Genomic DNA, 16,881 nt, shown 5'->3' on the forward strand with positions numbered 1-16,881 from the left:
CAATTCAGCTGAGGGATTCCAAAGCCTTAGACAGTACCAACAAAGAGCTACCCCGCAAGCCACTTGCTTCTTGATATTTGGTTGCTTTTTAGCCAAAGGAGAGCAGTTTTGTTCGAATAATATACCAGTATGTGAAGGACAATGCTGATTTCCTAAAGGCTGGATAAAAATCGTTCTTCCCATATGAACAAACAACAATAAAAGCCCCTTAACTGTAATCTCACCAAGAACCAAAACTATGTCATTTTTAGTTTTTGCATGATTTGCTTTGTTTTCTCGAATGTTGCGAGCCGGAAGGGGAATTTATTGAGATTTGGCAGTTTTTTAGGTAAAGGATTGTACTTGACACAGTTTTGTATTTGTGGTAAAGTAACTACCCAAATAGACGGATGATTTCGGGGGCTAAACCAAGACTTGAATTTTTTTTTAATTCCAATCTAATTAATTCTAATGAATGAAAAGTGTATTGGGGAAGACAGAGAAGGTGCAAGAAAACTGTTTTCCATGACGTGTCTGTGGCAACAATTCAGGGAAGCTCTGCATACAATAATTAAAAGAGAACCAACAGTTAATTTATCTTCACCTTTATTTTTCATTTGTTAATTAATTCAGGTACCACGGTATAAAATGGAGAAGTGAAAATCTCTATGCACTCCCATTCCCTGGAGAGAACCACTTTTAAGAAGTTTTTAATTCTTCTGGTGGCTCTCTTGAATTGTAAAGATGATCCTTTATAGCTTTTAAAGCTCTATGGACTCCCTGTATGAAGGAGAAAGAATTTAGCTTATACACACTTTTTTTTATTTTTGTTAGTTTTGCTATTTTTAAAAAAATGTTTATGTTTATTTATTTTTGAGAGAGAGGGAGAGACAAAGTATAAGCAGGGGAGGGGCAGAGAGAGAGGGAGACACAGAATCCAAAGCAGGCTCCAGGCTGTGAGCTGTCAACACGGAGCCTGATGTGGGGCTCGAACCCTCGAACTGAGAGATCAGGACCTGAGCTGAAGTTGGATGCTTAACTGACTGAGCCACCCAAGTACCCCTTTGTAAAGTTTTTTTTTTTAAAGTTTATTTATTTACTTTGAGAGAGAGAAGGAGCACTCATGGGAGGGACAGAGAGAGAGAGAGAGAGGGAGAGAGAGAATCCCAAGCAGGTTCCCACTGTCAGCGCAGAGCCCGGTGTGGGGCTCAAACTCATGAACCATGAAATCATGACGAGCTGAAATCAAGAGTTGGTCACCCACCGACTGAGCCACCCAGGTGCCTCTGAAGTTCACTTATTTTTAGAGAAAGAGAGAGTGTGCGCACATGAAAGCAGGGGAGGGACAGGGAAAGAGGGGGGAGGAGAGAGAGAATTTCAAGCAGGCTCCACCCTGTCAGCGCAGAGCCCAACGCGAGGCTCAAACCCAGAGCCTCATTTTAATTCCAATCTAATTAATTCTAATGAATGAAAAGTGTATAATGACCTGAGCCCAAACCAAGAGTTGGATGTTCAAATGACTAAGCCACTCAGAGGCCCCATACAACTTTAAATAACAGATCTAATCCCGTCTTCTTGATGTATTAACTTCTGAAAATTGAGAATGTAATTTGATCCCATAAAATCCACCCTTTCAAAATGTTCCATCCAGTGGTGTTTAATATATTTATGGAGTTGTGAAACCATCCCCATTGTATAATTTCCACTATATAATACCCATTCCCCATTCCCTCATCCACTGGCAACCTTTATTCTACTTTCTGTCTCTATGGATTTTCCTCTTCTGGACATTTCATGTAAATAGAATCATACAGTGTATGGCCCTTTGTGTCTGACTTATTTCACCTGGCATATTTCCAAGGTTCATGCACATTGTAGCACACATCAGTAATTCATTTCCTTTTGTGGCTGAATAGTATTTCATTTTGTGAGTAGACCACATTTTGTTTATTCATTCATCATTGGTGCACATATGTCTTGCTTCCACTTTTTTGGCTACTATGAATAATGCTGCTGTGAAGATTCATGGGCAGGTTTTTTGTGTGTGTAAACTTATGTTTTCAATTTCTCTTGGGTATATACACCCAGAGAATTTCTGGATCGTGTTTAACTTTGTTGTTGTTGTTGTTTTAAGTAGGCTCCATGCCCAGCATGAATGACTGAATTCACGACCCTGACATCAAGACCTGAGCTGAGATCAAGCGTCCAACACTTGACCAACTGAGCCCCCCGGGCGCCCCAATGTTTAACTTTTTCAGGCACTTGTCAAACTGCTTTCTAAAGCTGTTGGGCCATCATTTTACATACCCACTAGCAATGTACAAGAGTTCCAATTTCTCCACATCCTCACCAATGCTTCTTGTTATCTGTCTTTTTTGTTCTAGCCACCCTAGAGGGTATAAAGTGGTGTCCTTTCCAATCTAGCCTGGACTATTTATGTTTAATGTAATCATTGATATGGTTAAAATTGAATCTATCATCTTGCTACTTGTTTTTTATGTGTTCTTTGTTCCCCTTTTCCTCTTTTGTTGCCTTTAAAACATGTTTTTAATGATTATTTTTTCAAGAAAGACAGGGACCGAGAGCAAGCAGGGGTGGGGCAGAGACAGAGGGAGACACAGAATCCAAAGCAGGCTCCAGGTTCTGAACTGTTAGCACAGAGCCCGACACAGGGCTTGAACTCACGAACTGTGAGATCATGACCCAACCCGAAGTCAGATGCTTAACCGACTGAGCCACCCAGGTGTCCCTTCTTATGCTTTTTGTTGGAGGTATTTTTTTAAATGTTTTTCCCCCTCCTTTGTTGAGCTATAACTCTTTGCTTGTGTGTGTGTGTGTGTGTGTGTGTGTGTGTGTGTGTGTGTGGTTGCTTTAGGGTTTATAGCATTCATCTTTAACATTCATCAGTCTGCTTTTGATGGGCATACACCACATCATATATATTATAAAAACCTTACAACTGTAGACTTCCATTTCTCCCCTCTTGGCCTTTATGCTATCATTGTCATGTATTTAACTTATATATATATTCAACCCCCCACGATATACTATTCTTTTTGTTGAGAAAATCAATTATCCTTGAAAGGCACTTAAATAATAAGAAAATAAGTCATATATGTGCGTGTGTGTGTGTGTGTGTGTGTGTGTATCCATATGTCTACTATTTACTTTTTTTAAGATTTAAAAAAAAAATTTATGTAATCTCTATATCCAATGTGGGGCTTGATCTCACAACCCAGAGATCCAGAGTCGCATGGTCCACTGACTGAGCCAACCAGATGCCCCTACATCTAAGTTTATTTATTTTGAGAGACAGAGAGAGTGTAGGAGGGGCAGAGAGAGAGAGAGGGAGAGAGAGAATACCAGGCAGGCTTTGCGCTATGAGCAGGGAGCCTGAGGCAGGGCTTGAACTCACAAACTGTGAGATCATGACCTGAGCTGGAACCAAGAGTTGGACGCCTAACCAACTGAGCCACTCAGGCGCCCCTACAATTTCTACTATTTCTGATGCTTCTCATTCCTTTTGTGAATCCATATTTCTTCTAAGATTATTTTTCTGCTGCTCAAAGGATGTCCTTTTACAGTTTCATTGGGTGTGGGTCTTCTGGTTCAGCTTTTGTAAATCTGAAAATGTCTCTTTTTTGCCTTCACTTTTTTTTTGAATTGAGATGTAATTGACATAGAACATTATATTAGTTGAAGTGTATAATGTGATGATTCGATATCTGTGTATATTGCAAAATGATTACCACAAGAAGTCTAGTTAACATCCATCCCCACACCTAGTCACAGTTTTCTTTTCTTGTGATGAGAACTTTTAAGATCTACTCTCTTAGCAACTTTCCAGCATAGATTACAGTATTGTTAACTATAGGCACCACATGGTACATTACATCATCAGGACTTATTTATTTTGTGACTGTAAGTTTGTACCTTTGACCCCCTTCACCCACTTTGCCTACCCCCCACACCCCACCTCTGCCAAAACCAATCTGTTCTCTGGATCTATGAATTTGGGCTTTGCCTTCTTCTTCTTCTTCTTCTTCTTCTCCTTCTCCTTCTCCTTCTCCTTCTCCTTCTCCTTCTTTTAAGTAGGCTTTATGCCCTGCACGGAGCCCAACATAAAGCTTGAACTCACAACCTCAAGCCCAGACCCATGCTGGGCTCCACACTGAGCATGGAGCCTGCTTAAGAGTCTCCCTCTCTCCCTCTGCCCTTCTTCCCCACCAATGCGCGCTCTCTCTTTCTCTATAGAAAGAAGAAATTTAAACAATTTTAAAAAAGTGATCTCCAGCTGATGGGTCATGAATCACATGTGGCCCACAGCCTTGCTTCATTTGGCTTTGGTGGTATGAGGCGTGGCAGCCTGTTCCCAGATGGTCTTAAATCAGGGGTTTCCCCACCTTCACAGTATTGACTTTTGACCCAGATAATTCTTGGTGGGGGGAGACTTTCCTGCATGCTGTGGGATATTCAGCAGCCTCTTTGGTCTCTATCCGCTAGGTACCGGTTGTATCCCCCTCGATGTTACAGCCAAAAATGTCTCCAGACACGCCAAGTGTCACCTGGGTAGGGGGAAGGGGAACAAGAAACCCTGATCTATCTATACCTATATCTACATCTAAATCTATATCTATATAAAGTGACCAACATTTTCCTTGATTTTTACCTAAAAATCTGGATTCTAGCTTCTGCTGGAAAATCAAGACAGACATGATCAGTAGAGCCTAGTGGCTGCTGTCCTACAGACAGGCATATGATCCCTTCCCACCTCTGTCCCCTGGTCCACTTGGTCACCTATGAGCGCGATGTGGGGCTCAAACTCACAAACCGCAAGATCATGACCCGAGCTGAAGTCGGACATTTAACCAACTGAGCCACCCAGGCGTCCCTCTTTCTTTCTGGTTTTATCCTGGGGATGAATACTGACCCTGTACCCAGGGATAGCTGTGGAGTGGTTCTAAGATAATCCTTTAGTTGATCGTTCTGTCTCTCCACCGCTGTTACTAGGAGTTGGGAATAATGGCAGAACACGGACCGTATCTGCCGCCGTTGGAGGTGGAGAATCAGGGACTCTCAAGTATGAGACAGATTGCCCAGGGGAAGTGCGTCAGACATCAAAAGCAGTCCAGGACTGACCTCCGAAGAACACAGACCACAAAAAGGCCAGAGAGGATGGCCAGAGGGAGGGAAGGGAGATCAGATTGTGTGGGGAGTCACAGAAGCCAAGCGAAGAAAATGTGTCAAGAAAAGAATCAAAATGTCTAACGCTGCCGATGGGAGCGTATCCAGTGCCCCTTCATTGAAATATGCAGGCCGTGATTTTGGTGAAAGCGGCCTCTCTAGAGTGCTGGAAGCAGGTGGGAGCCTGCAGCAGGGCGCAGGCGCTCCGGAGAGGAGCAAATGTAGGCAGTTAGGACAGACAGCTCTTTCTGAAAGTTCGGCTGTGCGGGAGGTGGGAGGCAACGTGTGGTGAAGGATGGAGAATTAGAGGCTGGATTGGTTGGTTGTTTTATGGTGGAAGAGATTTGAAGTTGTTCACAGAGGAAATAGTCTGGGCTTTGTGATGTTGTGAACGGTATAACCTGACAAACACATGCCCACCTTGACGCGTTTAGAAATTCAGCATAAAATCAAGTAAACATCCTTAAAAATGCATAACTGCGTTTAGTAAGGGGAATCCCCGCCCACAAAGAGGAAATTGAAAACCAGAGCTGTGAGGGGGCTGTGTGGTTGTGCAGATCTTGGCAATGCAGGGGTTTGGGTTTTATACCCGCCTGGAGATTGGAGATGAGGCCCGGCCTCGTTGGGGCATTGAAAACCGAGACCCTAATTTAAAGCTCAACCCCTTAAAGGGAGACACCTTCAGTGAAAGAACAGACTAGAAATGGAGCAGCTGGGTGGCTCAGTCGGTTGAGCGTGTTCGACTCTGGCTCAGGTCGTGACTCTGGCTCCCACGGTTCGTGGGTTCGAGCCCTGAGTCAGGCTCTGCGCTGGCATTGAGGAGCCTGCTCGGGATCCTCTCTCTCTCCCTCTCTCTCCGCCCCTCCCTCACCTGCGCTCTCCCTCTCAAAATAAATGAGTAGACTTTAAAAAACCAAAAGAGTAGACTAGAAAAAAAAAAATCTTTCCATTTCCATCAGCTTAGCGAGTATAAAAGAACCATCTGGTTCACCGAGATCTGATGGCAATAGAAAATCTCTCCTGAGAATCCATTACCAGTGGCTTGTCCTTACCTGGATCACCATCTGCATAAAATGATAAATTGAATCGTCAGCCCTGATAAAATGAACAAATAACATAGCTCAGGGTTCATAATACTTTTGAAGCATAGGTAAGGCTCTGCTGACTCTGAGTTCACAGCCCCAAATTAGAAAGCACAAGAGGAAACCATCTGTCATGGATGAGAGTAAGTACCCTCGAGCTCCAGACAACAGAACCATCAAGCAAAGGACCGTATAGTGAGTATATTTTAAGCACCGAAAGACTTAAAAGAAGGACTCCATGCGCGAAAGTAATTAACAGGTGTTAAAGATAAGCGGCAGAGAGGTTTAAAACAGAGAAAGCAGTGGGGCTCCTGGGTGACTCAGTAATTAAGCGTCAGACTCTTGATCTCCGCTCGGGTCCTAATCCCACCGGTCGTGAGTTTGAGCCCCAAATCGGGCTCTGATGGCGCAGAGCCTGCTTGGGATTCTGTCTCTCCTTCTCTCTGCCCCTCCCCCACTTGTGCACAAGTGCTTTCTCGTTCTCAAAACAAACAAACAAACAAACAAAAAAAACCCAACCAAATAAACAAATAAACTTAAAAACAACAACAACAGAAAGGAGAAAGGGTAAAACTAACTCCTCTGTTAATCCAACCCTCAGTCATCTGTTCATTTTTTTGGGCTGCTAGTAACATGTGGCCCCTGGTCTGGGTTTGGGAATGGAAGGGGACTCTGGGCTCCACATCAGGAAGATCACATTCAGCACTGCGGGCACATACCCCTCTCTCATTTTTTTTTTTTAAGTTTATTTGTTTTTGAGAGGGAGACAGAGAGACAGAGGGTGGGGGAGGATCAGAGAGAGGGAGACAGAGGATCTGAAGCAGGTTCTCAGCCGACAGCAGAGAGCCTGATGCAGGGCTCGAACCCAAGAACCTGATGGTGACTCACAAACCTCGAGATCATGACCTGAGCCGAAGTCAGACTTAATCGACTGAGCCACTCAGGCACCCCACCCCTTTTTCATTTTATAGCTTCCTTAGAGGTCACAGCTAGAAAAGTTCCCATAGGGCATCCTGTTCACCTTTCGACTTTCTCGTACAGAAAAAGAATGTGAGTCCCAGCAACGTAAAAATCACTTTCCTGAAGTCTCTGAGCGAGTGGGCGGCAAAGCCAGATGGAGAGCCGGAGCCCTGCCTCTGCCGAGTGCTTGGCAGGCCAGCATCTAAGCTCTGAACACTGTATGTCTGTTTCCCTGGTGGGCTGTGTGTTTGCTCCTGTGGGCAGAGTCCCCACAACCCAGTCCCGTCAGCTGATGGCGACAATGAGAAGTGACAGCCTTATCCAGCTCCTGAGTGACCGAGATGGGACGGGGGCTCTGATCTCTATCTTGTGTCAGTTATGTGTCTCTATCTTATGGCACCTCCTTCAACCCCTGCTCCTGTCACCAGAGAGTCTGAGCTCCTTGAGAGCCGGGGCAGGCTGACGCCTCCACCCCCAGGGCCTGGCTCAGAGACGGTGTTCCGGTGTTACTTTGACTTCTGGCACCCAAAGAGCGAGCGGGAGGTCCAGGCCCTCCTGAGCAGGAAGGAAGAGCTGACTACAGGTCCCTGCCCAGCAGCATTTCCTGCGTGTGAACTTGGGAGGTTCCTGGCCATCAAATAGCACAGGGTGGTTGCTCCCCATGGAGAACTCTCAGTCTGTCTCAGTACTTCCGGGGGAATGTCTCAGGATGGTACTCGAATGTCTAACACTTTCTTAACACTTGCTGACCCATCAATTCTCTTTTCTTTGAACATAGAAACAACACGGGGCACGTGGGTGGCTCAGTCAGTTGAGCATCCAACTTTGGCTCAGGTCATGACGTCACAGTTGTGAGTTCGATCCCCACATCGAGCTCTGTGCTGACAGCTTAGAGCCTGCAGGCTGCTTTGGACTCTGTGTTTCCCTCTCTCTCGGTCCCTCCCCCACTCACCCTCTGTCTCTGTCTCTGTCTCAAAAACAAATAAACATTAAGAAATTAAAAAAAAAAAAAAAAAAAAAAGAAAGAGCAGACCTCTGGGTCAATGAATGCTACTAGCAGGGAGGGAACAATATCTACTTAGAACATAATATCTTTGTTTAACCTTGTATTTATTTTCATGTTTTACTTTCTATTTATGGCACGTGATAACTGGTTTTCCATTTGCAGAAGTGATACAAAAAATGTTCCTTCTAAAATAAATTTATTCGGCAAATAGGAAATCATCTTAAGGAAAAATATGAAGTAAATAATAGTACAGGTGGTAAAGTGATAAGGCAAAAATCCTAACATTCGTGACTGAAGTTTGGGAAATCGGGCCCCCCTTCCCTCCCCGTGCCGGGGCTGCAGCTCCTTTACCTCTCCCCAGCTCCTGGCTCTCCTCCCAGGGGGCGGCCAGCTGATACAGATGGCTGTGGAATCAAGGACCTCTCTGGGCTCCATTTCTACCGGGTGAGGCATTATAAATAAGCCTGTCATGGGGCAAATCTGTCTGGATTGATCCAGCAAGCTGGGAGGGAGGATGGCCAGAGGCCGCACACCGGGAGCTGCTCTTCCCCAGGGACAGTGTTCCTTTCCACATTGGATCAAACTCCGATCGCTTCGGCGGGCCTCCCTCACCCCGGAGGGGTCAGAGTCGGCGGGCTGCCATCTTCAACCTTAATGGGACGGCTGCCCCCTGACCTCCCTTGACTCGAGGTCCTAGCTGGAGGCAAGGAGGGGCCTCTCCAATTTGGCTGTCCAAGTTTCCTGTGGCAAGTTGGGGGTCAAAGCTACAGTTTGGATGTAATAAGACGCTCCTTTGCCTGGCCTTGACCTCTGTCTGTGTTTTCCTGGAGGCATGATCCGTGGCTCTGGGAGGCTGGCTTCCTGTCCTCTCCTGCTGGCAGGACTGACCCTGGTCATCTACACTCAGTCTGTTCTTCGGCAGCCACAGGACCCCTGCACGCCGATGTTGGCATCTTAGGTGCACAATGAAGGTGGAAGCTTCTGTGATGATGTTATTTCCTACCTGTTTGGTAGCTTGAGATCTTTCTTAATCTAGAACATGATTTTGGCGACTTCTGGCCCGTAGTCGGCCCCACCTCCAATTGTCTGTGCCGAGACCCTGGGCAGCCAGAGAGATACTTCTGGGCTTCCCCTGCAGCACAGGCTCTGTCCATGCGGTGCCTGCCCAGCCCCAGATCCAGGGAATTGAAATCCAGATGTAAAAGGCCTTGGGAGGGGTGTTCTTCCCTGTGGGCCCAAGTATGAACTTGGGCTCTTAGGCTGGAGCCTCAGGGTCTTAAGGCCTCAGAGAGACCCTCTGAGGTAAGGCCTTCCTCAGTGTCTCGGAGAGGCCAGTCCTCCAGGCCCTGGGGAATCAGAGCCCCACGCTGGTCCGACCTTCACGCCTCCAGAAAGCAGAGATCTGCTCTAGGGTGACCCGAGGTTGGAGGCCCCACTCCAGATCAGAGCTCCCTAGCCGCTGCCTCCGGGTCTGGGGGCTCCCCAGGTGCATGCTGGCCTCTGGCCTCTGTTCAGGCTCAGCCCAGCTCACCAGGCCCGGAGCATAGGGCCTCTCCTCCAAGGCCTGGGGCCCCCAGAAGGTGCTGCGGACTGGGGCCCTGGGTGGGCTCTGGAGGCCCAAGGAGCTGGGAGGGGAGAGTGGGGCTATAGGGGCAGGTGGGGCTGTGGCTCGGGCCTCCAAGGTGCCTCCAGAGATGGGAGGGTCTGGGGCCCCATCCATCAGCAAGGGGACCGCAGAGCCATACCAGTCTTCTGAGCGCTCTCGGGGGGTGCCCCTGGGCTCGATCCACAGTTCTCCTCCGGGGCGCCAGACCAGGGTGGGTGCACGGTTGCTGGGGTCTGGGTGCAGAGAGCGGCGGAAGAGGCGTTCGGCCAACACAGCTGTCGTTATGAGGAAGAGGGCGGCGAGGGAGGCCAGGGCCAGCATGATGGGGATGCAGGGCCCACAGGGCAGTGGGGGCCATGTAACCAGCTCCGACTCAGGGAGTCCCTCCACATGCCCAGAGGGCTGCTGTGGAGTTGAAGGCATCTGAAGAGACAGGGGGTCAGGAGAGGAAGCACATGAGACAAGGTCAGCACAACCTACAGGAAGAGAGAGGCAGCGTGTGTCCAAACAAGAATGAGGAGAGAGACAGAGGCCCGAGGGGCTCCGCATCCGGCCTGGGAAACAGACCCCGGCAGACAGAGGAACAAAGAGGGCCCAGAACGGCGAGAGATAGGCAGAAGGTTGGAGAGCCAGGATCCCACCTTGGTCGGCAGCCGGCCCTCCTGCTCTGGCTCCTGAACCTGCTTCCAGAAGCCCTGTCCCCCACCCCTACTCCCGCCGCCCAGACCCCGGGGTGCCTCAGACAAAACTGTAAGGGCCCCCAGAGATTCTTTCCTGCTGTCTAGGCTCCCCCACGTCTTGTTTGGGCCTCAGAGGAAGTGGTGGGTGCAGAAACGAGAAGCTCCCTTCCCGACTCCCACCCTGCCTGTGCGCCCCCTCCCACCGCTTGGCTGGCACCTTGGGTGCTCCTGGGCCCTCACGACTCTCCTTGGATTTGGTCTTGCTCTCTGCAGGTTCCACTGAGCTTGCTGTCCTGCCAGGTCCCGGGCGCCACCTCTGCACCTGTCCCCGCCTCTCCTCTCCGGCTCTGGCCCCGGGCCTGGCCAAACGTGCCTCCCTTGTTTGACTCTGCCTGCTTCTCTCTGCCCCCCAGGTCCGCCACCTGCAGGGGCCCTCACCACGCCTCACCTTAACTCAGGGCGGCCCCAGGGCTCCTGGCTCTCCCTTCAGAGCACTCCTCCTTGTGCAGGGTGTCAGGCAGTTGCCTCAGATGAGGCCGGAAGGGAGGGCACCACCTGTTGCTGGGCAACAGTGCCCCAACTCCTCTTGCCCCTGGGGAGTGTTTCCAAGGCAACCTGGGGGGATGTGGTCAATGTGGTGGGGAGGCGTTTCCTGGCGAGAGGTGGGGCCGGAATGGGCAGTGGTTGTGTTGAACTCACTCTCACCCCATAGCCAGGCCCCAGGCCCCTCTCTCTGCCTGATCTCCGAGGGGTGGCCCTGGCCCTGGCCTGCCCACTGCACCCCTCCGAACCCACCCCTGCCATCCAGCCCCCTCCTGCTTGACCCAGCCTTCCCCATACTTTTCATGAATATGCATCTCTTCGTCTTTAGGCCAGTTAGCCTCAGTTTTGGTTGGAAGCCATCTGTGAGGTGAGGCGTGGGCACCAACAAAGTAGGCCTCTTGGGAGAATCCTGTCTCCAAGACCCTGAACATTTGCCCTCCGGCCTCCCTTCTCCTGGGGTGAGGCTCGGAGGAACCTGGGAGCAAGGAGTGAGGAGGGAGTGTTGTTCAGCCACTCGGATCCCTTCGGAGATTGTCTAGTTCCACTCGCTTGCTGACAGATGACAAACAGGCCCCGCACACGGGCGACGTGCCCAAAGTCACACAACCCTTGTATACGGGAGGGACCGGAGAAGCATAGGTATAAATTCCTGGTCTGGCAAGCAACTGAACACAATCCTTACCAGGTATTAATATTTGCTTTTGCAAAATGACAGCCATTTCATGAGAAATGCTACAAAAATATGTTGCAATGTTAGTGTCTTACAAGATGGTCACAAGGGCAGCCTGACTCACATTGGTCTGTCCCGGTGGTTTTGAGGAAAGGGCCAGAAGGAGCACAAAATGTGGCATGGGATGGGGGTAGGTGGAAATGGAGAGTCCCGATGCTCCTGGCTTTACGACATATGCCAAAACCTGATGTGATTATAATTCGATGAGATCATAAGCCTTAAAATAAAACTGGAACTTGGGGCGCCTGGGTGGCTCTGTCGGTTGAGCATCCAACTTCAACTCAGGTCATGATCTCATGATTTGTGGGTTTAAGCCCCACATTGGGCCCTGTGCTAACAGCTCAGAGCCTGGAGCCTGTTTCAGATTCTGTGTCCCCCCTCTCTCTCTCTGTCCCTCCCCTACTCTCTCTCTCTCTCTCTCTCAAAAATAAATAAGCATTAAAAACTAAAATAAAATAAAAAATAAAACCTGAACTTGATACCACTGAGATGGACACAAAAAATGGTTAAGATTGGGGCGACTGCCTGACTCAGTCGGAAGAGCATGTTACTTTTGATCTTGGGGTCATGAGTTCAAGCCCCACGTTGAGTGTGGAGATTACTAAAAAAAATAAACTTTAAAAAAAAAGGTTAAGGGAGCACCTGGGTGGCTCATTCAGTGAAGCATCTGACTCTTGATTCGGCTCAGGTCATGATCTCCTGGTTCATGGGTTCAAGCCCCAAGCTTGGGATTCTCTCTCCCTCTCTCTCTCCCCTCCCCCACTTGCTTGCACACACTGTCTCTCTCAAAATATATAAATAAAGGTAAAAAAAGGTTAATATAATAAATTTTGTTACATGTATTTACAACAATAAAAAATTTTAAGTCTAAATAAATAAGTAAATAAAATCTGAAAATTATGTATGTTCTGTTTTAATTAGTGATCCCTTAAAAAAACAAAACACTAAGGGCACCTGGCTGGCTCAGTCGGTAGAGCATGTGACTCTTAATCTCAGGGTTGTGAGTTCAAGCCTTATGCTGGGGGTGGAACCTACTAAAATAGAATTTAAATTTAAAATTTAAACAAAACAAAACACTAGAAGGGTAAACATTATTAAAACCAGGAAGATCCAACATGATCCGGAATCCAAATGGGATGTTTTTGATTCTTAACTATCTCTTACCACTTAAAAAATAGCTTAACATTTTTGGAGGGTGCCTGGGTGGCTCAGTTGGTTAGGCATCCAACTCTTGATTTTGGCTCAGGTCATAATCTCATGGTTCATGAGCCCCGTATTGGGCTTTGTGCCAACAAGTGGAGCCTGCTTGGGATGCCTTCCTTCACTTCTGCTTAGATCCCCCTGTCCAATCTAGCCACCTGTATACCCTTAACAGTTCTCTGCAGCCAAAGCTCACAGGCCCCATCAGAAGATAAAGGGACCTGGGGTACCTGGGTGGCTTAGTCGCTTGAGCGTCTGACTTTGGCTCAGGTCGTGATCTCACACTTCGTGAGTTTGAGCCCCGCATCGGGCTCCTCACTGACAGTGTGGAGACTGCTTGGAATTCTCTCTCTCTGCCCCTCCCCACTTGTTTTCCATCCCTCTCTCTCTCTCTCTCAAAATAAATAAATAAACTTTAAAAACAAATAAGAAAAAAAAGAAGGTAACGGGACCAGAACGATCTCAAGGAAGCTAAGTATGTGTAGGGGCGACTTCCCACATGGCCACTTGTGAATGGCACATGGGTCCCTTTTCTCTGCCATGATGCCACTTGGAAAGTCACTGAGGTCCATTCTATACTGAGGCTTTCTGTAGCCAGCATCTGACCCCACACCCTGTGATACATGGCCGCCCACCAGATGTTCCCAGGAGAAAGGAGGGCCCAAGGAAGGAGCTGCCACAATTTCCCCAATTCCTACATGAAATGGGCCTGCCCGTACGAAGGTTCTTAGTCTGATTCTGGTGGAGATGGGTGGTCTCAAGAAAATGTTAAGCTTCATCCCCTCCACAACATACTTGGCTGTCACAGCCCCATTCATCACAAGGGTTTTACTACCTCCATGGGCAGTTAACCACTGGTGATCCAATTGGAGGATCCACTTGTAGCCTGGGTGTGGGAGACTCATCCCCATCCAAACCCACCCATTTTCTAACACCCCATCCCAATGCCAAAGGATACCAACAGGAGCCTGAAGGCATCACTCCACTGCTGTACTTTCTACATGCACAGGACTCAGTGGCCAAACTTCGTTTATTATTATTTCTATTGAACTTCACATGCTATGAAGTTCACCCAGTACAGTAGTAGTGGGTTTTAATATATTCATAAGATTGCACAACCACCACCACTATTTAATTTCAGGACATTTTCATCACCCCAGAAAGAAACCCTGTACCCATTAGTGGTCACTCCCCATTCCCTCCTCCCCCAGACCTTGGCAACGCTGTTTTCTTTTTTCAAAATATTTCTAAATGTTTATTTTTGAGAAAGAGAGAGAGAGAGAGACACAGCAGGCGAGGGGCAGAGAGAGAGGGAGACAGAGAATCCAAAGCAGGCTTCACGCTGTCAGCGCAAAGCTGGATGTGGGTCTCCAACCCGTGAGCCGCCAGATCATGACCCGAGCTGACGTTGGATGCTCAACTGACTGTGCCACCAGGCGCCCCAACAACTGTCTGTTTTCTGTGTCTATGCATTTACCTCTTCTGGACATTTCATATAAATGCAATCACATAACCTGCAGCCTTTTGTGCCTGGCAGCTTTCACTTCACATAATGTTTTCAGGGTTCATCCATGCTTAATGAATCAGTACCTCATTCTTCCTTTTTTTTTTTTTAATGTTTATTTATGTTGAGAGAGAGACTGTTGGGGGAGATACAAAGAGAGAGGAGAGAGAGAATCCCAAGCAGGCTCCACACTGTCAGCACAGAGCCAGACACGGGCCTCGATCCCACAAACCATGAGATCATGACCTGAGCTGAAGCCATGAGCCAGGTGTTCAACCAGCTGAGCCACCCAGGCGCCCTAGTACTTCATTCTTTTCTTTGTACAAAAGCTGAATATTTTAGTGTATGGCTATACTACATTTTTATCCATCCATCAGTCGAGGGACACGTGGATTGTTTCTGCTTCTTGGTTATTGCAAGTAATGCTGCTGTGAACAGTCATGTATAGGTTTTTGTGTGGACATGTTTTCAGTTTCTCTTGGGTCTATAGCTGGGAGTCAGACCTCACAGTCGGATGGCAACACTGTGTTCACCTTTTTGAGGAAGTGTGGGTGACCAAATTTACAACTGCTGAGTTCATCCACCTCTCCTTACTCTCTGCTCCGGGCCCACCCTCTGACAGCAGCAACGGTTCCACAACTTCTTTCTGCACCGTGTTGGGTCCACCGTGCACTTGGCTTCTAGGAAACGTGTGGAGGCCACCAACCTCAGGCAAGAGGAGAATCGACCGTCAACAGGCATGAGGGAAGACAACCCTTCAAGAAGATGGCTGCGGTCCTTCCATGCTCATGCCACCTGTCCTGGCTGAAGCCTAAAGACCTCTTCTTATGCAATGATACTGTGACCAGAGTTCTAGGTTTTGTGTTTCAAGCTGCCTTCATCCACGCACACCCAACCCTTGTCTCACCCCTGCCTGTGGAGCATGGTGTGCTCCGATCTTGCCATGCTCCCCTGGCGACAAGAGGGAGTAGCCAGGAACAGTAGGGGAGGGGGGCAAGTAGAGGAGCTCATGACTTGGGGTCCGTGTCACAACATGAGTTACAGTCTGAGGTCTCCAAGCAGAATGTCAGTAAAACGTTGCTTTGCAGGGGCGCGTGGGTGGCTCAGTGGATTGTCTGACTTCAGCTCAGGTCATGATCTTGTGTTCTGTGAGTTTGAGCCCCATGTTGGGCTCTGTGCTGACAGCTCAGAGCCTGGAGCCTACTCCAGATTCTGTGTCTCCCTCTCTCTCTGCCCCTCCCCTGCTCACACTCTGTCTCTCTCAAAAATAGACATTAAAAAAAAAGTTGCTTTGCACTTCAGAAGAAGGCTCCAGCGGCTTCAGTGGATGAAGGAGCATACAGCCAACCTATCAGCCAACATCTCCTGGCCAGACAGAATTAAATCGTGTTCTCTGCTCTTGTGTTATCTGAAAGGCACAACCCCAGGTGGTGAGGAGCAGAGAAGCAGACAGCCTATAACCACATTTTATACTTGGAAACTGAGACTTAGGAGGATTGAGTAGCCCAACCGGGGTAACCAACCATTCCCATTGTGCCTGGGGCCATCCTTATTTTTATTCATTCATTCATTCATTCATTCATTTTAAAATGTAAGCTCTATGCCCAACGTGGGGCTTGAACTCATGACCCCAAGATCGAGAGCCACATGGTCTACTGATGAACCAGCCAGGCACCCGGGACCGTCCTGGTTTTAGCACTTGAAGTTCCACATCCCAGAAAACACTTTAATTCTGGGTCAACTGAGAAAGTTGGTTGTTGTCATCCAAAGTCACACAACTCAAGTCCCAGAGCTGAATCGGAACCCAGATCTGACCGTCTCCAACCTCCTGCTGCTGAATGAATGACTTACTGAGCAGGTCAGTCATAAGAAACGCCTTCAGAGTATCAACAGAAAGGTCCAGGCACTTCCGGTTGTTCTTCCCTTCACCCTCACCCCCTCTGCAGTGGGGTCTACCCTGCTGAGAGTCCCAGCCCTCACCCGGAGCTATCTTGCTGCCAGACAGGGGATAAACACAGGGCTGAGCTCAGGAGCGTTTTGTCACTGCTCAGGGCCTGCTGGGTGGCACCTACTGGCTGCTCAGGATCCCAAGAGTCAGAGATTCCAACCTTGAGAGCTGTGAAAAATGATAAGATTGGGGGTGCCTGGCTGGCTCAGTCAGAGGAACATGCAAGTCTTGATCTCAGGGTCGTGAGTTCAAGCCCCACGTTGGGTATTAGAGATGATTTAAATAAATAAACTTTAAAAAATGATAAGAATGAATTAGAAAGGTCCCAAGTGCCACCTGTGTGGGGAAATCGGGGAAGGTGGAAAGAATCCGGGCTTTGGAACCAGGCAGCCCTGGGATTAAATCTGAGGTTCCTAGCTCCACAGCTGTTGAGACCCTTGGCAATCTATTCGATTTCCA

The 16,881-nt window shown here is 48.3% G+C and overlaps 1 protein-coding gene across 2 annotated transcripts; it reads right to left on the reverse strand.

Moving 5' to 3' along the window:
* Window positions 1-8,390: 8,390 nt before the first annotated feature.
* CE3H16orf54 (chromosome E3 C16orf54 homolog) lies at window positions 8,391-11,042 on the reverse strand. Of its 2 annotated transcripts, none has more exons than XM_007094749.2 (2): window positions 10,946-11,042; window positions 8,391-10,240 (listed from the first exon to the last, which is right to left on the reverse strand). In XM_007094749.2, exon 2 carries the CDS (start codon window positions 10,238-10,240, stop codon window positions 9,566-9,568), a length of 675 nt encoding a protein of 224 aa, XP_007094811.1. In that variant the 5' UTR covers window positions 10,946-11,042; the 3' UTR covers window positions 8,391-9,565. The 2 variants fall into 2 exon arrangements, with proteins under 2 accessions (XP_007094811.1, XP_007094812.1); XM_007094750.2 differs by lacking the exon at window positions 10,946-11,042 and adding an exon at window positions 10,715-10,939.
* Window positions 11,043-16,881: the final 5,839 nt, after the last annotated feature.

This window comes from Panthera tigris, chromosome E3 (assembly GCF_018350195.1).
Source record: "Panthera tigris isolate Pti1 chromosome E3, P.tigris_Pti1_mat1.1, whole genome shotgun sequence".
NCBI classification, from domain to species: Eukaryota; Metazoa; Chordata; class Mammalia; order Carnivora; family Felidae; genus Panthera; species Panthera tigris.

What these genes read in the sequence shown, in the direction of transcription:
- CE3H16orf54 (XM_007094749.2), bottom strand. Translation starts at nt 10,240, where the DNA reads ATGCCTTCAACTCCACAGCAGCCCTCTGGGCATGTGGAGGGACTCCCT.